Here is a 24,283-nt window from a genome sequence, read left to right on the forward strand (position 1 = left end):
AACGGTAATGACGTCAGAATGACGTCATTTTGTAAACAAAGTTATCCATCTATATGACAAAATATTATCGTATTTTATTTCTAGCCGGACGAGAAAGGACGGCTAAACTCGCTGACGACGGTGCTGACACAGGAAGTGGATCGCTTCAACAAACTTCTCAAAGTCATCAAGGTAGGGGGTGCATTATTTCAATCTCTCCCGAGTAAACGGACAAATTTTCAGAAGCGATTTGTTTTGGTGAAGTTCAGGAACTACCTAAATCTAGAAGATAAATTTGAAAATTGATGTTTTTTAATTCGCCAACCTGAAAAGGGACCTGTGGTGGTTTTTGGTGGGTTGATAACGATAATGACCAGTTGTGCAGCTCTAATCTTCCTAGATATAGAAGATAAATTTGAAAATTGATGCTTTTTAATTCGCCAACCTGAAAAGGGACCTGTGCAGGTTTTTGGTGGGTTGATAACGATAATGACCAGTTGTGCAGCTCTAATCTTCCTAGATATAGAAGATAAATTTGAAAATTGATGCTTTTTAATTCGCCAACCTGAAAAGGGACCTGTGCAGGTTTTTGGTGGGTTGATAACGATAATGACCAGTTGTGCAGCTCTAATCTTCCTAGATCTAGAAGATAAATTTGAAAATAGATGTTTTTTAATTCGCCAACCTGAAAAGGGACCTGTGCAGGTTTTTGGTGGGTTGATGACGATAATGACCAGTTGTGCAGCTCTAATCTTCCTAGATCTGGAAGATAAATTTGAAAATTGATGTTTTTTAATTCACCAACCTGAAAAGGGACCTGTGCAGGTTTTTGGTGGGTTGATGACGATAATGACCAGTTGTGCAGCTCTAATCTTCCTAGATATAGAAGATAAATTTGAAAATTGATGCTTTTTAATTCGCCAACCTGAAAAGGGACCTGTGCAGGTTTTTGGTGGGTTGATAACGATAATGACCAGCAGTGCAGCTCTAATCTTCTAACTTTTTATAGGCCCCAGATCCCATCTGGGGCCTATATTGATATCACTGGCATTCTCGAAACTGTTATTTTCTTCCACCAAATTAACACATTTATTGCGGTAGTCCAGCAAAACGGCTAAATAAACCAGATATCAATCACCCTTACACCACCAAACCCAATTCCATCTATGGACTATCGCAAAAGTATTTTAAAAATCCTGAGTATTTCGATATTTTTGAAGCATTTTTTGCTGAGATATGATACCGTCTTCTCCCAACATGCCGAAGCCGCGATTCAATCTGACATGCGCTGTGACATGCGCAGAGGCGAGACGCTGATACATTAGCATAAGCTCCGCCCCGTCATAATGACGTCATTATTCTCAATCTCAGGAGTTGGTCGAGCGATGGGACGATGGAGGTATTATAAAGAAACCCAATTCGATTCATGGACTATCGCAAAACGATTTTTCAAAACTCAGAATATTTCGATGCTTTAGATGTGTTTTTGTGCTGCGATTTTGACGAGAGTTTCGGGTCAAGGTCAATTACTACACTCGGGCTGTTAATTCGAACGCGTTCAACTCGAGTATTTGCACGCGTTCTTCTTTGTAGTTTGACTACAGTTGAGTTTGTTACTCGGTTTCTACTCGGTTGACATGACGACTACCTGGGGACTATCAAATTTGCTACCAGCAAATTTCGGAATTCTAGCTATATGCTGCATTTTCCCTCAATCGTCAAGAAAGGAATGTAACAATATTTTTGAAGCTGAAACCATTTAATGGCCAATAGAGAGCTTTGTTCACACCAGATATCGCTGAAATAGAATGTTTTGAAGTACAGCGTGAGAAAATGGACACTTGGTGTTTACATTCTGATCAAATCTTTGCCAAGAAGATTAGATCAGAATGAAAAAGGCCTATCAGTGCCAATAGTGTTCTGTTTTTGAGTACAAAACTAACAAACTTATCACAGTATCAATGTTATTTACATTGCAAACGACATTTGTGGCCTGTCAGTGTTAAAAAGCATGTTAGCTCATAACATAATGCTGACCTGTTGTTACATGTGCATTGATGTACATGAAACAACATGTCAACATGATGTTACACGTGCATTGATGTACATGAAACAACATGTCAACATGATGTTACACGTGCATTGATGTACATGAAACAACATGTCAACATGATGTTACGTGTGCATTGATGTACATGAAACAACATGTCAACATGATGTTACACGTGCATTGATGTACATGAAACAACATGTCAACATGATGTTACACGTGCATTGATGTACATGAAACAACATGTCAACATGATGTCACACGTGCATTGATGTACATGAAACAACATGTCAACATGATGTGACTCGTGCATTGATGTACATGAAACAACATGTCAACATGATGTTACACGTGCATTGATGTACATGAAACAACATGTCAACATGATGTTACACGTGCATTGATGTACATGAAACAACATGTCAACATGATGTTACACGTGCATTGATGTACATGAAACAACATGTCAACATGATGTTACGCGTGCATTGATGTACATGAAACAACATGTCAACATGATGTTACACGTGCATTGATGTACATGAAACAACATGTCAACATGATGTTAGGAGCTAACATGCTAACAACCGGCCCCTAGGGTTCTCCACAGGGTGTCCTCAAGGTGGGGTGGTACCCTAACAGGCGGAGGGTGGCCAGCATTTTAAAGGGGGACTATAGGCAGGAGCAGAGGGCTAACTTGGCCATCTTCAGGTGATTTATATACACAGTAAGGGCACTGGGTCATGTCAGATTCAGCACTAAATATATTCCTCGCACAAGCGTCAATTATTTCAACGTACTGTGAGATGTGAGAGACCCCTATTGGCAACTGCAGTAACTTATCTTTAACCCTTAAGATCCCGCTAGCGTTAACCTGTTTTGAAAACCAGGCCCTGTTTTATCAAATACAGAGCATTGAAAACTGGACAAACCTAGTTACATCAAGACATTTTAAGGGGTCCCTTCTCTCAGGGTACCGGTACGGAAAATGCATGAGTGGTATGACATGTGACTTCGAATATTACAAATGAGCTTTATAGAGCCCGGAGCGTCGAAAACTACACAATTATAGTTACATCAAGATTACTCAGTAATCGTTTGGACTTTAGCACAGACTGTTAACCAATCTTAAAATCACGTCAAGGATACCTCCGGAAATGCATAACGGTGGATTTCTGATGAAACAGTTAAAGTCTACAATATTCATTTTTACACATTCCTCAGAGAAATGGCACATTTTGGGAATTAACCCATTAACTGCTACCGTGAGGCAAGACCACCATTGAATATTCATAGGTTGGAGGTTCCAGGCCTATCAATTAGACGCGAGTATGTTTTTACCTGTCACATGCATATTTGGAGAGGTATTGAAAAGATATTTGATGTGGCAAGTCTACAGATATAAAGAAATTATTTAATGAAAAATTGATTTTGAATTTTGCTAATTTGGCAATAGGGGGCGTGTTTTGAGATTTTTCTGCCAGTTGGCTGAAAAGAGTGGAAATATCAACGTCTGTCCAATTTGTCCGATTATCAAAATATTTCCAAATTCAACTACCACAGTTTATTTTTCACCATTTACTTGCCCGACTGTCCGGAATATCATATCAAAATTTCAGATTCACAACCCCACACAGTATTTGATGCGTCGCGGTCAAACATTGACAATTGAACTGCTAAAAGGCTTAAAAAATCAATGGTGGTCTTGTCTCTCGTCGCCGAATTGCGGTGAGGGCCTATTTATATAGCGTTGACATCATTGAAAAGACGTCTGCTTTGCAGTTTTCCCGCCTACTGATAGATGGCGTACAGATGATCATTTCTATGGCAGTTTCAAGGAATCGAACTCTTCTCTGTTCAAGCAAGTCTTTTGAGTTGAACAGGTTATGAAAATTCGAAAAAATATTCGTCAGTTGGAGGGTTGAATTACACGTAACGAGCCTTGTGCCATTCAAGAAGTCCAATCTAGCCACTTATGATAACACCCTAATTATAGACGGAGTTCCGGTATCATCCTTGAAAGCACACTCAAAACACTGCATGGCACATATAAAAAGATTCTGTGAAAACGTCGAAATATCGTGACTAGAATTTGTCACTGAAAAACGTCGAAGTCTGCCTACCGTAGCATATGCATAAAAGACATGGACAAGAAGCTACTGAAGTAGTTAGCACAGAAGTGTCTGCCCACTACTCTCCCCCACACAGACCCGGGTGCCTGAGCCGGCACCAGACCCCCGGGCGCCAGACCCCCGGGCACCAGACCCCCGGGCGCCAGACCCCCGGGCACCAGACCCCCGGGCACCAGACCCCCGGGCACCAGACCCCCGGGCGCCAGACCCCCGGGCACCAGACCCCCGGGCGCCAGACCCCCGGGCGCCAGACCCCCGGGCGCCAGACCCCCGGGCGCCAGACCCCCGGGCACCAGACCCCCGGGCACCAGACCCCCGGGCGCCAGACCCCCGGGCGCCAGACCCCGAGCGCCAGACCCCCGGGCAACAGACCCCCGGGCACCAGACCTCCGGGCGCCAGACCCCCGGGCGCCAGAACCCCGGGCGCCAGACCCCGGGCACCAGACCCCGGGCACCAGACCCCCGGGCGCCAGACCCCGGGCACCAGACCCCGGGCACCAGACCCCGGGCACCAGACCCCGGGCGCCAGACCCCGGGCACCAGACCCCCGGGCGCCAGGCCCCTGGGCGCCAGACATGGGCACCTGTACCGGGCGCCAGACATGTGTGCCAGACCCAGGCACCAGACCCCCGGGCGCCAGACATGTGTGCCAGACTCGGGCACCAGACCCACTCCTTACGTCTCAATGTAAACATCTCCCATAGTGACCGGTGTGATTTCCCGTAGATTCAGGACGCTCCCCTTCCGATCCCTGTCGCCAAGCTTCTGCTGGACCGCCAACCAAAATCGGTGCTGGTTGTTCGTCATCTGAGCGCTGTCATGGGTCTCGACGATCATCAACGGCGATGTCGTGTTCGCTAATACGTCCGCCGGATCAGGACCGTATTGAATTTTCCCGATTCCGCGGGAATAATCGTACAGCGCGATACCCAATTTCTCCGCCAGAATCCCAAAGTATATGTCGTCGGGAAAAACCCACGGCGTCCGCCGCGACATGAGATTCATGTCTTGAATTGTTTTGATTGACATAATGATATGCGGACGGATGCAATACGGCGGGAACGTCTTTCCCGTCCATGTGACGTTGGACGCATAGCGATCTTGGCCGGCGATTTTATCCTGGGGCGTGTCGAGGTAAACGACTTTACCCCAGTATAGATCCTTGGCGTGCAACTTTTTCAAGTAGCGTAAAATTTTGAACGGGTTTATCATGACGTTGTCGTTGAGCTTTAAAACGTATTTCGCATTCGAGCAGAATTTCGAAGTCCATTTCAGCATCATTAACGCTTTGTCTGTTAATTTGTTGTACGCTTCTAAAAACGATCCTTGGACAATGTCGTGGTATTGTGCGGCCTCGGCCTCAATCAGCGACTGATGATACGTGCTCCCCGTTGACCCTAACAGAAACACAAAGCGTATATCCTGTCCGTTGGCACGTTGCAATCGCCCCCAAGTGGCGCGAATCGCCATCCGCATCGGCGTCGCCGACGGCTCTGATGAAATCGCGATCAACAAATACATATCTTTACAATTACAAATATGCGGCTGGTTGATCAAGTAGTGCATATCTCGACGGTTAACCTCCGACGTTATCCCGAAAAACTCCATCGGAGTCGGCGATTTATACTCGCGCGGTCTCTCCCGTGGGAACGGGTGGGTTTTCCGCGGGAAGTTGTACCACCACGGTTTTATCGTCTTGCTTTCCAAATAATCCGACTCCATGTCGACCTTTTGATTCAGTTTCTCGATCAACTGCCAACTCTGCTGAATCGTCATGCGTTGGATTTCCACGCGTTTTATGTAGACGATTTCCGTGTCGTTAGGTTTCCGTCGGAAATAATTAAACAGCGTTTCGTAGTCCTTCCTCGGTGTGACTGGCCGGGTGATCAGTACCGGCGGTCTCTGCGTGATTTGAACTTGCTGAATTTTTTCCGGGTACATGTAGGAGTACTGTTGTCCGACGATTATAACAAGCAGCATGAGAATTGCATAAAGAAGCACTGTCCGTAACTTTACTCTCATTTTGAAATCGTGGCGTTCGGCGGAAAATGTTCCAAAATTGAATCTGATTTTCAGTGCGGTTTTCAGTTCAAACTGACTTAGTTGTGTCAAATTGAAGAAATTCTGTATGCCGCGAGTTTCTGCTCAGGTTGATGGGTAGTCATAGTCTTGGCATTCAACCACCATCTCTGTAGAGCTGGAAATATAAACACAAAATAGAGTTTTAAGAATGAACCGTTTGGGAAATAATGACAGATTTTAGACTTTTTTCATTGGCAATAGCATTCCGCGACGTTACTATTTATAGCTCATAAGGTCATTTGAATAAGATATTGATGACGTTTTAGTCACGTGACAGTCGGACATCGACACTTATTTCTACGCATTTGAGCTTATTTCAAAGTCAATTATCTTTGACCCTGCATTGTTTTTAGCGTGAATGATACCATAGAGTCAGAGAGAGAAATATTCAGAACAATTATGTAGTATTTCCATCGCTCGACATGTGCCAGATTGAATCTAACTGCCCTAGTTAGAAAGCCTGAATCCATTACGAAACCGCATGTTTGTCCGACATTGCCTGTAATTCAGCGATGGGGAAATAGAGGGTAGCAGCTGCAGTGACGACATCTTCGCGGAATGCTATTGCTCTCAAAATATCCCCGTTCATCAAGGGTTTATACATAAACATCCTTTGGAAAATTCTCTTGGTTCCATTTCCAAATGATACCTTTTATGAAATACAGTAAAACCTCTCTGTTAAGGACACCCTCGGGACTGACAAGTAGCGGACACCTCTCTATTAAGGACACCCTCACGACTGACAAGTGTCGTCCTTAATAGAGAGGTGTCCTGATTAGAGAGGTCAAATTGAATGGAAATCACCAATTTGGGATCAAAACTAGTGTCCTTAATAGAGAGGTGTCCGGTAAGGGAGGTTCTACTGTACAGTGGAACCTCCCTTAGCGGACACCTCTCTATAAAGGACCATTTTTCACCCCACAGCCTCAGCGACAAGTGGTTAATTTGTTATTTCGACTGAATTATTGTGCAAAAACATGTTGAAAGAAAACTCAGTGAGCTGAAGTATTCATAGTCTGGTCTAAATATGATCCTGGGAGGTGGGTCATTATACCCCCAGGGCCACTTTTACCCCACTTTACGGTACATTGTGTTTTGTTGAATGAAGCACTTAAACTAATTGCCATTTGCTAAATCTGTGCAATTGCTGCATTAATCAATCAGATGATTGATACAGTACATTAGAACCTCTCTAATAAGGACACGTGAGGGACTGACTATGCTGTCCTTATTAGAGAGGTGTTCAGAAAAAGAAAGTCAAACCAACCTCGTGGTTGAGAGAATGTTGTCCTTATTAGAGAGGTGTCTGTATTGAAGGAGTGAAATCACCCTAAGGATTGACAAAATGTTGTCCTTATTAGAGAGGTGTCCGGCTAGCTGAAGTCAAACAACCTATTTAGGGTTAACGTAATGTTGTCCTTATTACAGAGGTGTCCATATTGAAGGAGTGAAATTACCCTATTGGTTGACAATATGTTGTCCTTATAAGGGAGATGTCCATATACCTGAGGTCAAACCACCTGTTAAGGGTTGACGTAATGTTGAGTTCAAACTGACGTAATGTTGTCCTTATAAGAGAGGTGTCCAGATAGCTGAAGTCAAACCACCTATTAAGGGTTGACGTAACGTTGAGTTCAAACTGACGTAATGTTGTCCTTATAAGAGAGGTGTCCAGTTAGCTGAGGTCAAACCATTCTTAGGTTGTCCTTATTAGAGAGGTGTCCAGATATCTGAGCTCAAACCACCCTATGGAGGGTTAACAGAATGTTGCACTTACAAGAGAGGTGTGAGGTAGATTGAGAGGATAACTAATGTAAATGGTGTGCGTCAGACTGATGGGTCCTCTAAGGGAGGTTTCACTGTGTACTGTCGGTATAACAAGCATTGAAAGCCGTGTAAATGATACATCGATATCCGCTAGCGATCATTGATACTGGCTAACGGATTAGCATCAAATAGCGCAGCATAATCCGCTTAATTCCAAAAATAACGACAAACGTCACAAAAATCGTTAGAATAATCCGAACAGATCAACAAGCAATAATCTCATTTTTCTCGTCAATCTTTACAAATGCCATTTTCCCGTGAAACCTAATGCGACGTTTTGGACGAAAGCCATTTTATCGGTTGCCGTGGCAACGAGAAGCAGACATCAGATTTTCCCGTACTTTCCGAGACAAAGGAAGTGACTCTGTAATCTGGTGTTTTATTGATTCTGAGATGAGGCTGTAGCATACAGCCATCATGTCGGTTGCAGTCGGCCTCATCGACTGATGTAGCGGTACAACCATGCTAATGACTGTCAGCTGAAAATTTTTTTTCAGTGCTAACAGTTGACAAAACCTCCCTTAGCGGACACCTCTCTATTAGGGACACTAGTTCTGGTCGCAAATTGGCTGTTTTCATTCAATTTGACCTCTCTAATCAGGACACCTCTCTATTAAGAACACTAGTTCTGGTCCCAAATTGTTTGTTTTCATTCAATTTGACCTCTCTAATCAGGACACCTCTCTATTAAGGACACTAGTTCTGGTCCTAAATTGTTTGTTTTCATTCAATTTGACCTCTCTAATCAGGACACCTCTCTATTAAGGACACTAGTTCTGGTCGCAAATTGGCTGTTTTCATTCAATTTGACCTCTCTAATCAGGACACCTCTCTATTGAGGACACTAGTTCTGGTCCCAAATTGGCTGTTTTCATTCAATTTGACCTCTCTAATCAGGACACCTCTCTATTAAGGACACTAGTTCTGGTCCCAAATTGGCTGTTTTCATTCAATTTGACCTCTCTAGTCAGGACACCTCTCCATTAAGGACAGCACTGTCAGTCCCGAGGGTGTCCTTAATAGAGAGGTTCTACTGTAAGTGTTGATCAAAAGGACAAGATTTTGACTGTGGAAACAATTTCGACTTCTTGCCTTAGCTGGTTGGCATCCCTAGCAAAAGCTATGTACAAATTGGTTTTGCCTAGCTTCAACTTTGACCTTTGTCAGTCTCCATGACATCATGAAACTAAACAGATACAGTAGAACCTCTCTATTGAGGACACCTTCGGGACTGACAAGTGCTGTCCTTAATAGAGAGGTGTCTGGATTAGAGAGGTCAAATTGAATGGAAACGTCCTAGGTGGGACCAGAACCAGTGTCCTTAATAGAGTGGTTGTCCTTAATAGAGAGGTTGTCCTTAATAGAGAGGTTGTCCTTAATAGAGAGGTGTCCGCTAAGGGAGGTTCCACTGTATTGGTCAGCGTAGGCTATTAAACTGAACAGAGTCTGTTAGCATCAAATCCCCTGGCTACCCGCATGATGTTTACGCCATTTAGCGTCAGACTTGATGGCTGCAGTTTAAAACCAGGGGTCTCCTTGGACACATCGACTGATATAGCGACACAACTATGCTAATGTCTGTCAGCTGAAAAAAATCTTTCAGCGCTAACAGTTGACAAAACCTCCCTTAGCGGACGCCTCTCTATTAAGGACACTAGTTCTGGTCCCAAATTGGCTGTTTTCATTTAATTTGACCTCTCTAGTCAGGACACCTCCCTTAGTGGAAAACAGTTCTTTAGGCAACTGTAATCCAGGGTCTCGTTTTTGTCGGGTGAAATTAACATTGGTTAATGTGACCTGTAATTTAAACATGGGTTGAAACACGATCATGGTAGCGTACACCTTATCACCGAGGTGTCAGTGTCGAGAACACAGTCAATGAATTCGACAAGCCTAATTGAAATCGACACCATAAGAGGTTTTGTATATTTATAACGGAATACATTGTCATAAGTGGTACAGTAGAACCTCTCTATTAAGGACACCTTCGGGGCTGACAAGTACTGTCCACAATAGAGAGGTGTCCTGATTAGATAGGTCAAATTGAATGGAAACAACCAACTTGGGACCAAACATAGTGTCCTTAATTGAGAGGTTGTCCTTAATAGAGAGGTGTCCTGACTAGATAGGTCAAATTAAATGGAAACAACCAACTTGGGGCCAAAACTAGTGTCCTTAATAGAGAGGTGTCCTGATTATAGAGGTCAAATTGAATGGAAACAACCAACTTCGGACCAAACCTAGTGTCCTTAATTGAGAGGTTGTCCTTAATAGAGAGGTGTCCGCTAAGGGAGGTTCCACTGTAGTTGATCTTACCTTTGTAGAAATAGGTGATAGGTCTTCATCACGATCCAACTCATGGTTAAGAAATACACAGAAATTATCAAGACGGTTTAAAGGGGGTTGACCATAGGTACTGCAAGATTTTTATCAAAACAGCGTGAGGTGTCTCCCCTTCAAGTTCCGTGGCTAACTACATGTAAATTCCCCGGTATAAATGATGGTGTCGGGGTACTTCACGAGTGTAGCATTTCACACACACCCTTGCTATTCATCTAGCGCCATTCACGCGTGATATCCAAACGTAATTGATATTGTCTGACGTGGTCTCCATTAATCTCCGCGTGATGGGGTGCTATTTTTAGGTCATGCATCATGAGGTGGCAGGGTCTGTCTGTCATTGTGCCGGGTCCTTAACCCTTTAGGAGGGGAGACGTGTCGGGCTTTAACGTTTGAAAATTGCCTAAGGAACTGTTTTTTACTCCCAGGTTTTTTGATTTTGAGGATAAAACCAGTCTCCATTCCACGATATATTGTGGAACGTCCCTTAGCGGACACCTCTCTATTAAGGACAACCTCTCTATTAAGGACAACCTCTCTATTAAGGACAACCTCTCTATTAAGGATAACCTCTCTATTAAGGATAACCCCTCTATTAAGGACAACCTCTCTATTAAGGACAACCTCTCTATTAAGGACAACCTCTCTATTAAGGACAACCTCTCTATTAAGGACAACCTCTCTATTAAGGACAACCTCTCTATTAAGGACACTATTTTTGGTCCCAAATAGGTTGTTTCCATTCAATTTGACCTCTCTAATCAGGACACCTCTCTCTTAAGGACAGCACTTCTCAATCCCAAGGGTGTCCTTAATATAGAGGTTCTACTGTACTTGTGGATATTGCATATTGCGTTTTGCAATAAAAGTCGCAATTTCCGCTAATCACACTGTACACTGCCCTCGAAAGTTTCCCACTCATCGACAGATGGACGTTGAACGAACCCACTCAGGAGAGGCCGACATTTATCAAAACGTATTTAGGCCGCTCGTCAGGTCGTCATGTCGATAGCTATTAACTAACGCCATCACCGCCGCTTTGTGGTAATAATGGCGGCCGTTAGTCGAATCGAATATCGATAAGTACCATCATGACCATAATACTCCTCGAGCCGTGAATCGTTGCGCTGGGGTTTGTATACAGGGTGGTCCAGAAAATAATGCAACCGGATGCTTCCACTACCAGGGGGTTAACGCCGTTGGTGTCAGTGGATGGGGAATCTTTCTAGGAGAGGAATGATACCAAGATGCCTGATTTGGTTCAGTAGTTTTTGTGTACAGGGTGGGCCAGAAAATGACGCAATGGGATACTTCCACTACCAGAGGGTTAACACTATTGACATCAGTGGATGGGGAATCTTACTAGGAGAGGTTTGATACCAAGATCGTCCGATTTGGTTCAGTAGTTTTTGTGTACAGGGTGGTCCAGAAAATAACGCAACCGGATACTTCCACTACCAGGGGGTTAACACTGTTGGTGTCAATGGATGGGGAATCTTACTAGGAGAGGAATGATACCAAGATCGTCCGATTCGGTACAGTAGTTTTTGTTTTAGGGCCTATTTTGTGAAGCACAGGCTTTATTCAGGTATAGGAAAAATCGAACTGTGCCGGTAAATTGAACTAAATGAACTGGGTTAAGGAAGTAGGTGATTAAATGTTAATAGCGAGTTTCGGCATCGCTTACGATTACGATTACGATTTGTGTCTGACGTCATCGATTTTTGGTGCTACGTCATCCCCAGCGAAATCGTCGATGGTACTTTCGTCTCGTTCTTACGAGGATTCCGGCTGATCTTCGTAAGTCGAAAACGATTACATGGATCAGCGAAAAGCCTATTTTCCACGCTACATATCAAATTCAAGGTGAAATATTCATTGAAGAATACTTTAGAACATATCTGTCAAACATAGGAACCGCATTTAATGTGATCAACGGCGATTTTGATCATGTTTTAGCGCCGAGAAAAGTGCACCCAGAGCATGAGAGCAGAGTATAGGGCCTATACTACAGTACACCAAGTCTTTGGTGTGAATGCGGAAACAAAATTTCTGGTTCATGCCGGTTTTGAGAGTATTACGATTACGACTTTGAAATCGTAATCGCAATCGTAAGCGATGCGGAAACTCCCTAATGTTGACAATGTTCCTAGTGACCATTTGCAACTGAGTAAAGGTCGTGTAATGCAAGTATCAATTCGTGTCTTGTACCCCCCCTCCTCAAGGGTACAACACCTTATCACCCTATAACGACATCTTAAGGCTCAAGCGTCACCCTTTTTTCACCAATGCTACTTTTTCTTTCGTCAAGACATCACCATCAACAATATATCAGTTATCACCGTCATATAAAGTAACCGGACTAATTTTACTGGGTAAGGCTGTATGTTCGACAAGACATCGACACATTAGCATCCTTATTCTTTCCAGCTTCGCCAAATTTTCACTAAAGGAAAAATAAATACTACTCAAGCATCGGCAAAGATTAGTGGTGATAGCTTAACTACCCTTGAGGAGGGGGGGTACAAGAAACGAATTGATACTTGCATAAGCATTGCCAGGCCTCAGCACACCGCCGAGATGTTTGTGACCTTCAACAGAAGCGTATTCAACCTGGCCAAGGGACTCCAACCTTGCTTCAAAAAATTCTCTCTACAGCAAAAACTACTGAACAGAATCAATCAACCTTGGTATCATTCTTCAATCTGAAATTCCAAAGTTGGTGCTGGGGTATAAATTCTTCAAAAGGGTAAATCAATCTGAAATTCTGAAGTTTGTACTGGGGAATAAAAAATTCGAAAGGGTAAGTCAATCTGAAATTCTGAAGTTTGCACTGGGGTATAAATAATTCAAAAGGGTAAATCAATCTGAAATTCTGAAGTTTGCACTGGGGTATAAATAATTCGAAAGGGTAAATCAATCTGAAATTCTGAAGTTTGCACTGGGGTATAAATTCTTCAAAAGGGTAAATCAATCTGAAATTCTGAAGTTTGCACTGGGGAATAAATAATTCAAAAGGGTAAATCAATCTGAAATTCTGAAGTTTGCACTGAGGTTTACATATTGGAAAAGTCTGAAATTACCGAAGTTTGCACTCATTCTAAGAAACGGGTTTACAGTCGTTTATTAATATCCCGTGAATCCAATGAAGCAATAACCTTGGCCTACTCACCAAAGTTACCATAACGCTCTTCACGCTGTGTCAATAGTTGCTATTATTTCACAAAATGTTATCGTTAGCAGGAGGAATATATCACTCCGGTTGGTGCAAGGATAATCGAGCTGCATTATAGTTCATCAGATGGTGTTGTTATTGATATTTTCTTGGTCTGATTAACCCCTCTAGTTCTGTTGTGGCTTAAATTGTACATTATGGCCTAGCTAGATGGGGGGAGGGGGAAATACCCCCCAGAGCAGAGGTAAAAAAGGGGTTGCAGTTTTGTAAACAGGGGTTTAGCTAACCTTTTGGTCTTGGGGGAGGTAAAAGGCTCACTGGGGGAATCACACTTTTTGAAAAATGTTGCCTAAAAATCACGGTCAAAACACATTTGTTGGTTCCCCCCCCCCTTGCTAGCTATGCTAATGCTATGTGTTGGGGGGGGGGGACAGTAATAGTATCATTAGGAAAAATTTCTGTCTAAACCGTTGTTGAGCAAACTAAAACTCCCGGATGGAATTTAAAACGTACAAAGCTACATGAAAGACTAAGTAAAGATATTAAAACTTTACCTGCGCGCCAACGAGATGCAATTGTAGGGCAATAGCTAATCCAATCCTAGACAGCATCAATACACACTGTTGTGCACAGTGATCCCAGACAGCATCAATACGCACTGTTGTGCACAGTGATCCTACACAGCATCAATACGCACTGTTGTGCACAGTGATCCTACACAGCATCAATACGCACTGTTGTGTACAGTGATCCTACACAGCATCAATACGCACTGTTGTGTACAGTGATCCTACACAGCATCAATACGCACTGTTGTGCACAGTGATCCTACACAGCATCAATACGCACTGTTGTGTACAGTTATCCTACACAGCATCAATACGCACTGTTGTGTACAGTGATCCCAGACAGCATCAATACGCACTGTTGTGCACAGTGATCCTACACAGCATCAATACGCACTGTTGTGTACAGTGATCCTACACAGCATCAATACGCACCATTGTGTACATTGAACCTACATCGATAGCACATCAGAACGACCCAATTTCCGAACCTTAAAAGCGTCTCGTTTTATGTGCTCTGCGTTATCATTTCATATATCGCGATGGAAGTTAGCAGTTGCCAAACCTTTTTGTAACGAGATGGTAATTACGGCAATTATAGTCTGTAATTAGGGCAATTATAGTTGTTAGCGTGAGACTCATTTGTTACGGCCTGTTTCAAACTTATTGGAAAACCTCGAGAATTGCGATACAAACCGCTTTTTGTCCCTTGTCGATTTCAAAGTTATATTGACCGGTACATCATAAATAATTCAAAATCATTAGAACCGAAATCTGACTTAAAGTTTTTTAAAGGGGTATTACACTGTCGGTGATTACTGGTGGTCCAGGAAAATAGAAATGCAGTTATGTACAATGCCGTAGTGCAGTTATTATGCATGCAAATTGGCTGAAACTTGGTATGTTAAGTATTAGTATATCTGTTTACGCAATGACAATGTTGAAATTTATTTTTAGGACATATTCATGAGAGTGGAACGTTTCAAATTCAATTACAAGTTCAAAACGAACGGCATAGGCCTTTAAAGGGTAACTCGTGTCAAATTTCACCATATAATGTTTTAGCTGTTTTTGACAAATGACTACGTCACTTTCTCATAAATCGGTAAGGTTTTCGAATCGAAATGCACATTTTCTAGAAATTGATGGTTTAATCCCGCCCGGACGGCTCGCTTCAATGCCGTTTTCGTCGATGACGTCACAACATGAACATTTTCGCGGTCGCGGTGGTTTACATTCAGCGATTTTATAATAAATCTAATCAAAAATGGAAAATTTGAGCTTTACATTTGTGATCAACAATTAAAAACGGACGTATTTCCGCAAAGTTGTAAATCAGATCATAGTATGACTTTAACTTACAAATGGAAATAGATTTTCAAAGCTGGTGCAAGTACAGAAAGTTTTATAGAAAGGTAATCTTCAAGATCATTCTAGAATAGTGATACAAGCACTGCCCCCCTTTGAATTTACTGAGTGTGTGTGTGGGGGGGGGGCTTGCATAAGCACTGAAGCCATGCAACGCTCACCTATATTTTTCTACGCTGCTCGAGTCGATTTCAGTGCAATGTACTCAAGCACACCAGCTAAAGCGTTAAGGCAACTCGATAATTTTATCGTAATTATCTCCAAATAAAACATGGAGTCCTCTTCACGTCCGAGGACTGTACTCTCAACGTGATTGAGTGCTGTTGTTGGGCTCTGTTAGATTGGTTCCCATCCCCTTCTCAGTTTAACCCCTAAGGAACGAATTGCAAATTGGTTCCGAACTTGCGTGATGCACTTGTAACACTCGTTTCAGTGAGAGCAGGGGTCAATCTCGGGGGGGGGGGGGGGGGGGGATTTTAAAGAGTTGGATGTGAACAACTAAATCTACTTTACATGTAGGTCTTTTTGAAAAAGTAATTCATCAAAATTCCATTTGATTCAAATGGGAGTTTTTTTTACCTTCATTTTGCAATCATGCATGTATGACTTTGCTCTGGTGCCATTGCATTTTGATATTAAAATATGCATTTGTTGTAACAGTGTGACCTCTCTTAGCGGACACCTCTCTATTAAGGACAACCTCTTTATTAAGGACACTAGTTTTTGTCCCAAATTGGTTGTTGCCATTCAATTTGACCTCTCTAATCAGGACACCTCTCTATAAAGGACAGCACTTGTCAGACCCAAGGTAGTCCTTAATACAGAGGTTCTACTGTAGTTTGGTGTTAGAATATAATTATACACGCTTATGCATATTCCATGATCGAATTTCAAATAAAATAGAACCTCTCTATTAAGGACACCCTTGGGACTGATAAATGCTGTCTGTAATTAAGAGGTGTCTTGATTACAGAGGTCAATTTCAATGCAAAAATGACCAATTTGGGACCAAATGCAGTGCTCTAATAGAAAGACTCCTTAACTCTTTCAGTGCCAAGGACGTACATGTACGTCCTAAATATTAAGGTATTTTAGTTCCTCCAGACGACACCAGATGTCCCCAGCTACTCAAATGTGGTTCATATGGTTTCTCTGGCCTGGGGCGTCCAAATTGAATAATTTTTTCGACTGAGAGGGTGGGGTGGGGTTTGCCACCCCTCATTTTAGGTGAAAAATGGTGAAAATCGGCCAAAAATACCACTCCCTCAAAAAAATTTAGAACATAATCCTAGTATGCCCCTACTTATTACTGCTGTTTTATTGAAACAGGAGGTAAAGACAAAGGTTTTGAAGAATTTTGATGAGTGTATCTCAATTATTTTTGTGAGATTTTGGGTAGTGACAATGCCCAAAAATGCCCAAATCCTGGGCACTGAAAGAGTTAATAGAGAGAGAGTCCTTAATAGAGAGTGTCCTTAATAGAGAGAGTGTCCTTAATAGAGAGAGTGTCCTTAATAGAGAGAGTGTCCTTAATAGAGAGTGTCCTTAATAGAGAGAGTGTCCTTAATAGAGAGTGTCCTTAATAGAGAGAGTGTCCTTAATAGAGAGAGTGTCCTTAATAGAGAGAGTGTCCTTAATAGAGAGTGTCCTTAATAGAGAGAGTGTCCTTAATAGAGAGTGTCCTTAATAGAGAGAGTGTCCTTAATAGAGAGAGTGTCCTTAATAGAGAGAGTGTCCTTAATAGAGAGTGTCCTTAATAGAGAGAGTGTCCTTAATAGAGAGTGTCCTTAATAGAGAGAGTGTCCTTAATAGAGAGGTGTTCACGAAGGGAGGTGGCACTGTACCTAGCGCTATATTTTTAACCTGATGCTTTTAGTGTAATTTTACTGTGTGATTAATCATTCATTGGCGACGTTTTATTACATTTTACCCGAGTTGTGATTCATATTTCCGATATTATCCTGGGAAATTCAATGGTTGCCTGGGTTGTGGTATGAGAGTATAGGATCCATGGATCATATTGCCATCAAGAGTTTCGGGGGGGGGGGGCGAGCAGTTTATCACAATCCTCAAACAGTGGTACCATTAGAAAGTTCACATCAGGAGCTTTCCAATGAATGGTCATGTCAATAGGTTTACAAATGGTACCATCTGAAAGTGCTCATCAAGAGCTTTCCGATGAATGGTCATGTCGATAGGTTTCAATGATCCATTAAAGAGTGAGCCATGTATCGTGTTCATGAAAAAATGGTACCATTAGAAAGTTCTCACCAAGGGATTTCCAATGAAGGGTCATGTCCAGAGGTTTACAAATGGTACCATTAGGAAGTACTCATCAAGAGCTTTCCAATGAATGGTCATGTCAATGGGTTCATTAAAAATCGAGCTATGCATCATGGTCATGAAGAAATGGTACCATTAGAAAGTTCTCATCAGGAGCTTTTCAATAAATGGTCATGTCAAGAGGTTTACAAATGGTACCATTAGGAAGTTCTCATCAAGAGCTTTCTGATGAATGGTCATGTCAATGGGTTTCAACAATTCATTAAAAATCGAGCTATGCATCACTGTCATGAAGAAATGGTACCATTAGAAAGTTCTCATCATGAGCTTTCCAATGAATGGTCATGTCAATAGGTTCAGCGATTCATAGAAAAGCGAGCCATGTGTTATAGTGTTCATGAAAAAATGGAAAGTTCTCACCAAGCGCTTTCCAGTGACTGATCACGCATATAGGTCTTGACAATTCATGACTGAGGCGAAATTTCTGTTTGTCTCAAAGATCCATAACTAAGGCCAAATCATGTTGCCATCAAGTTTATTGAGAGAAACAGCCATTTATCGTGTTCATGAACAAAGAATTTTTTGGCACAACTCAATTTGCACCAATCCAACATACCATGGTATTATCCATATCATGTCTAATCTGTCCTCCAAATTTCTGAGCAATCTGGCCTACATTAAAGGTTTAATGATAAAAAATGTCAAAAAATTCCTATGCATTTTCATTTAAATTCCAAAATTTGAAGCCATTTTTCTCAAAGTGATTACAGTAGAACCTCCCTTAGCGGACACCTCTCTATTAAGGACACCCTCTCTATTAAGGACACCATCTCTATTAAGGACACCCTCTCTATTAAGGAAACCCTCTCTATTAAGGACACCCTCTCTATTAAGGATACCCTCTCTATTAAGGACATTCGTTTTGGTCCCAAATTGGGTGTTTCCATTCAATTTTGACCTCTCCAATCAGGACACCTCTAATTTAAGGACAACACTTGTCAGTCCCAAGGGTGCCCTTAATAGAGAGGTTCTACAGTATATACCAGAAAAGTTATGCATTAAATCCCTCTTATGTAGCCAAAATTACTTTTATGATGCATCTCGTTCTGCAATGACTCTCTTCAAATTGGACGAGGAAAAGCAAAAAAAGTGAGACATTTATCGCGTATTGCGTTGAAAAACCGCTTGTGACTCACTGTAACCAGACCATCGGGCAGCTACTGCTATCTTAATCATTAGCTTGGTCACGTTACCATGGTAATAATACATCCCTTAGCGTGGGTATCAGCGGTTTTCACGCATTTCACCATTGTCGCATTTTTATATTGTCGAAGGCTCGGGTTAAGCTATCGGTCGTATTACGAGAAATCGAGGTTGGGTTTTTTGCAGGGGTCAACGTCAAAGCGGAAACGTAATTCCAGCTCATAATACAGGGATTCAAATGTCTGAGTTTTAGCTGAATTTAAAGGGTAACTCGTGTCAAATTTCACCATATAATGTTTTAGCTGTTTTTGACAAATGACTACGTCACTTTCTCATAAATCGGTAAGGTTTTCGAATCGAAATGCACATTTTCTAGAAATTGATGGTTTAATCCCGCCCGGACGGCTCGCTTCGATGCCGTTTTCGTTGATGACGTCACAACATGAACATTTTCGCGGTCGCGGTGGTTTACATTCAGCGATTTTATAATAAATCTAATCAAAAATGGAAAATTTGAGCTTTACATTTGTGATCAACAATTAAAAACGGTTGTATTTCCGCAAAGTTGTAAATCACATCATAGTATCACTTTAAGGGTTCCGCTAAGTTTAGTAGCAGTCACTAAAACTTAGCAGTCGCTAAGCTAGCTGGGCTTTGAACAACCGGACCTGGCTGCTTCATTCTGCACCGTTTGAATTGGAGCAATGACTACACAAGAGCAAAGCTAAAATGTGTATCTCGTACGTATTTATGCAGCGGGATATTTTCAAATTCGATTACGAATTTTCGAATTTTTTACGAACCGTGTAGGCCTTTAAGAAATAGGAAAACAATTGCTGACGTCTCTTCATACACTTACCTTTCAGTCTTAACGAATTATCAAACTCGAGCCAGCATTCCCACCGTCAAAATAAACACAAGTCCCTACGCTGGTTGTATCAGTATCATGACTCTCGCTCCGTGTATAAACATTCCTTTATCTGCGAAATCAATGATAGAATGAACTGTTCCGTAGCAGTGGGTTGTACCATGTGTTTAGGGGAGAAGGTTGTTTGGATCAGTATTTTTGATTGGATTCTTTGTGCGTCCGTCCGTCTGTCTGTAAGTTGATGTCGGTCCTTACGAGGTTGGGTGTGCCATCTGTCTGTCTGTCTGTCTGTCTGTCTCAACAATGGATCAAACTGTTCTGGAGGGGGTTCTGTTTTTGGATGGTGTTGCATGGGATCATGGCAAACATCTGTCTCATGTCTGTCTGTCCGTCTGTTCTAGTCTGGGGGCATTTTCCAAAAACGACGTCCTTCCAATTTCGTTTCAACACCCTTTACATGAGGTTTGACTTGCTTGCTTGATAATATGATAATAGCACATGAAATTATCGCTAGCACAATGCTAACGTCTTTACCATTGCCATGTAAACAGTCTTAGCATCTTCTCCCGCTAGGATAAAGTGGATTGAGAGGCAGACGCGCATCTTCAACGATATTGATATCTTGTCAGAAAGTCTGAAGGAGCCGCTTTGTTATTCTTAGCGAGATATTTGAACATTCTGAACATACAAAGGCAAACAAGATATGAAGTACAGTAGAACCTCTCTATTAAGGACACCCTCGGGACTGACTAGTGCTGTCGTTAATAGAGAGGTGTCCTGATTAGAGAGGTCAAAATGAATGGAAGCTACCAATCTGGGACCAAAGCTAGTGTCCTTGATAGAGAGTTTGTCCTTAATAGAGAGGTGTCCTGATTAAAGAGGTCAACATAAATTGAAGCTACCAATTTGGGATCAAAGCTAGTGTCCATAATAGAGAGGTTGTCTCTATTAAGGACACTCTCTATTAAGGACATCCCCTCTCTATTAAGGACCCTCTCTATTAAGGACATCACCTCTCTTTTAAGGACATCACTTGTTAGTCCCGAGGTTGTCATTAATAGATAGATGTCCACTAATAGTGGTTCCACTATATATTTAATATTGCATGCTGGGAATCATGTTGGGTTGAGAAAATGGCACACATCCTCAGCAATATTGTAACAGTCGGTAAGGGGTTAACCAATTGAGGGATCTGTCTTATAAATCTGATCGTTGTGTCTGACATATATTGGAGTAAATACCCACTTATCTCTTATCTAGCAACAGCAGTATATCTCAGGGGATAGTCACATATTCAGATTGGTTAGAGAGGGTCGGATTTCGATTCGAGAACGCGGTGATTTTTTTCTCTGGTTGACGACGTCAAGCAAGTTTAATATTTTGTACCAGAGTTGTTATTTCCCATCCTGAACCTCATGGTCTTATGGTCAGTGTTCTCCACAAGGCTATTTATTTGTCAGGGTGGCCCACCCTACCTTTGCAGCATACCACTCTACCTTAAAAGAGCCACCCTACCTTGCTCTAGAACTTTGTAGAGGGTTCCTATAGGGCCACCCTATCTCAAATTGCTGGCCACCCTACCTTGGAAGAGCCACCCTACCTTGCTCTAGAACTTTGTAGAGGGTTCCTATAGGGCCACCCGACCTCAAATTGCTGGCCACCCTACCTTGTGTTGCACACTGGTAAAACGTCATGCAAATCATGGGTATCACCCTTACCACCCTACCTTGGAAGAGCCACCCTACCTTGCTCTAGAACTTTGTAGAGGGTTCCTATAGGGCCACCCGACCTCAAATTGCTGGTCACCCTACCTTGTGTTGCACACTGGCAAAACGTCATGCAAATCAAGGGTATCACCCTACCTTGAGAAAACCCTGTGGAGAACACTGAACACTGAAAACCTTGGTGGTGGTTTCTAGGCACACAAGACATTAAGGACTCACTGTTTTACTGCGTTTTAGACAAGAGGTATCAACCGTGATATCTGCCGTCTATAAAACTATAAACCTCTCTATTGGCTATGGTAGGGATTAAAGAGCTTGTCTGGCCGTAGGGGGTTAACCAATTGACCTGTTCTGAAGGAGTTGCACTGGCTGCCGGTAGAGCAAAGGATTACCTACAAGTCTTCGGAGCCATACATGGCACTGCCCCTAGGTACCTTGCAGGCCTTTCAATTACATGGAGACCTCTACACCCTGTATTTTTTTGGCCTATTTTGGGGACATGTTTTTTTTGCTTTTTAGCTTAATTTGGGGACATTTCATCGCGCCAATTTGCCTGAACAGCGACGTCATAAATCAAAGTAAGTGACTGTTATCACCACATACACATGAACAATCATAATTTTTAGGGTAAAACTATAAAATTAGGCCATTTGGATGAGATTTGGTTATGTTAGGGGTCAAAAAACGCTTCAGGGGGTCATATTATTAAAAAAAAAAAAAAAAAAAAAAAAGACGACCTCATTTGGGGACATCCGTTATACGGTGTAGGAATCATGTAATTGAGAGGCCTGCCTTGGTAGCCTCTTCACTCTCCACGTACCGGTTCGCCCTCTTAGATCAGGGGCACAGGACCTACTGATTCAGCCCGATTATAGACCCAAGACTTTCGGTGGCAGATCGTTCCAAATTCTTGCTCCTGGCATGCGGAACGCACTTGACGCCACACTGCGGCAGGAGACTTCATTGGTCTCATTTAAAAAGGACCTAAAGACGCATCTTTTCCGTCGTCATTTTGGGGAGTGAGGAACTACAGTGGAACCTCCCTTAGCGGACACCTCTCTATTAAGGACAACCTCTCTGTTAAGGACAACCTCTCTATTAAGGACAACCTCTCTATTAAGGACACTAGTTTTGGTCCCAAATTGGTAGTTTTTATTCAATTTGACCTCTCTAATCAGGACACCTCTCTATTACGGACAGCACTTGCCAGTCCGGAAGGTGGCCTTAATAGAGAGGTTCTACTGTATGTGGGGAGCGCCGTAGAACATTGCTGCAGTGGAATAGGGCGCTATAAAAATTTTATTTTCATTCATTCAATTGACCTCCCCATCTTATAAATCTGGTGGTCATGCCTGAGGTATTGGCATAACAGGGTCAATAACCACTTACCTCTGATCCGGCAACCGCAGTCATCATGAGAGAATGTACACGTATTCTCAACAGAATTGATTGGCTGTGGCAGATCAAAGAGGTCTGTAGGCCCTGGAGCGGGAGGGGGGTTAATAAATCTGGGATTGTCTCATATCAACATCGCAGAACCTCTTATCTTTAATCCAGCAACTACAGTAATAGCATTCCGCAAAGTTACTATTTATAGCTCACAAGGTCATTTGCATAAGATATTGATGACGTTTTAGTCACGTGACAGTCGGACATCGACACTTATTTCTACGCATTTGAGCTTATTTCAAAGTCAATTATCTTTGACCCTGCATTGTTTTTAGCATGAATGATACCATAGAGTCAGAGAGAGAAATATTTAGAACAATTATGTAGTATTTCCAACACTCGGACATGTGCCAGATTGAATCTAACTGCCCCAGTTAGAAAGCCTGAAGCCATTACGAAACCGCATGTTTGTCCGACATTGCCTGTAATTCAGCGATGGGGAAATAGAGGGCAGCAGCTGCAGTGACGTCATCTTCGCGGAATGCTATGCTGAGAGGATCTTCACATATTCTGAACAGTATTCATTGGCTAATGGCAGGACTAGAGGTCGCTAGCCTGTCGTAGGGGAATAAAGAATTGACCGCCCCGTCTTATGAATCTGGTGGTCCCATTTGACATATTGACATTGCAGGTCAATAACCGCTAAACTCTGATCCGGCAACAATAGCCTAGCCTAGCGCTGAGATTGGTTGGCTAAGGCAGAAGGGGTGAAGCTTTAACGCTAATTGCAGTTGCAATAAAGACACTTTTACAGCTGGGAAGGTTCTGTATTTAAAGGTGCATGCCGTTCGTTAAAAATTTTGAATTTGTATTCGAATTTAAAAATGTCCAATTGCAGAAATACCTACGAAATATAAATTTCAACATTGCCGTTGTGTAGACTGATATATAAATACAGTGGAACCTCTGTTAGCGGACACCTCTCTATTAAGGACAACCTCTCTATTAAGGACAACCTCTCTATTAAGGACAACCTCTCTATTAAGGACACTAGTTTTTGTCCCAAATTGGTTGTTTCCATTCAATTTGACCTCTCTAATCAGGACACCTCTCTATTAAGGACAGCACTTGTCAGTCCTGAGGGTGTCTTTATCAGAGAGGTTCTACTGTAAAATAGATTCGCAACAATAAAATTGGAGAAAAAAAATTTATTTGAAAAAAACAAAGGAAATTTTGTAACATTGTTTTATCTTAAAGGGAGACTATAGGCAGGAGCAGAGGGGCAAATTTGGCCATC

At 42.3% G+C, this 24,283-nt stretch overlaps 2 protein-coding genes across 3 annotated transcripts in view; one reads left to right on the plus strand and one right to left on the minus strand.

The window, feature by feature from the left end:
• The window catches only part of LOC135498809 (dynein axonemal heavy chain 6-like), a 117,573-nt gene that overhangs the window by 85,365 nt on the left and 7,925 nt on the right, over positions 1–24,283 (plus strand). The window contains exon 53 of the mRNA XM_064789269.1: positions 85–171. Coding sequence (XP_064645339.1) covers positions 85–171 — 87 coding nt within the window. The remainder of the gene's footprint in view (positions 1–84; positions 172–24,283) is intronic.
• Positions 4,814–19,969, minus strand: LOC135498818 (beta-1,3-galactosyltransferase 1-like). Of its 2 annotated transcripts, none has more exons than XM_064789282.1 (2): positions 19,865–19,969; positions 4,814–6,358 (listed from the first exon to the last, which is right to left on the minus strand). In XM_064789282.1, the coding sequence occupies exon 2, from the start codon at positions 6,181–6,183 to the stop codon at positions 4,837–4,839; it is 1,347 nt and encodes a 448-aa protein (XP_064645352.1). In that variant the 5' UTR covers positions 6,184–6,358; positions 19,865–19,969; the 3' UTR covers positions 4,814–4,836. The 2 variants fall into 2 exon arrangements, with proteins under 2 accessions (XP_064645352.1, XP_064645353.1); XM_064789283.1 differs by lacking the exon at positions 19,865–19,969 and adding an exon at positions 14,140–14,624.

The sequence above is a fragment of the Lineus longissimus genome, chromosome 14 (genome assembly GCF_910592395.1).
Source record: "Lineus longissimus chromosome 14, tnLinLong1.2, whole genome shotgun sequence".
NCBI classification, from domain to species: Eukaryota; Metazoa; Nemertea; class Pilidiophora; order Heteronemertea; family Lineidae; genus Lineus; species Lineus longissimus.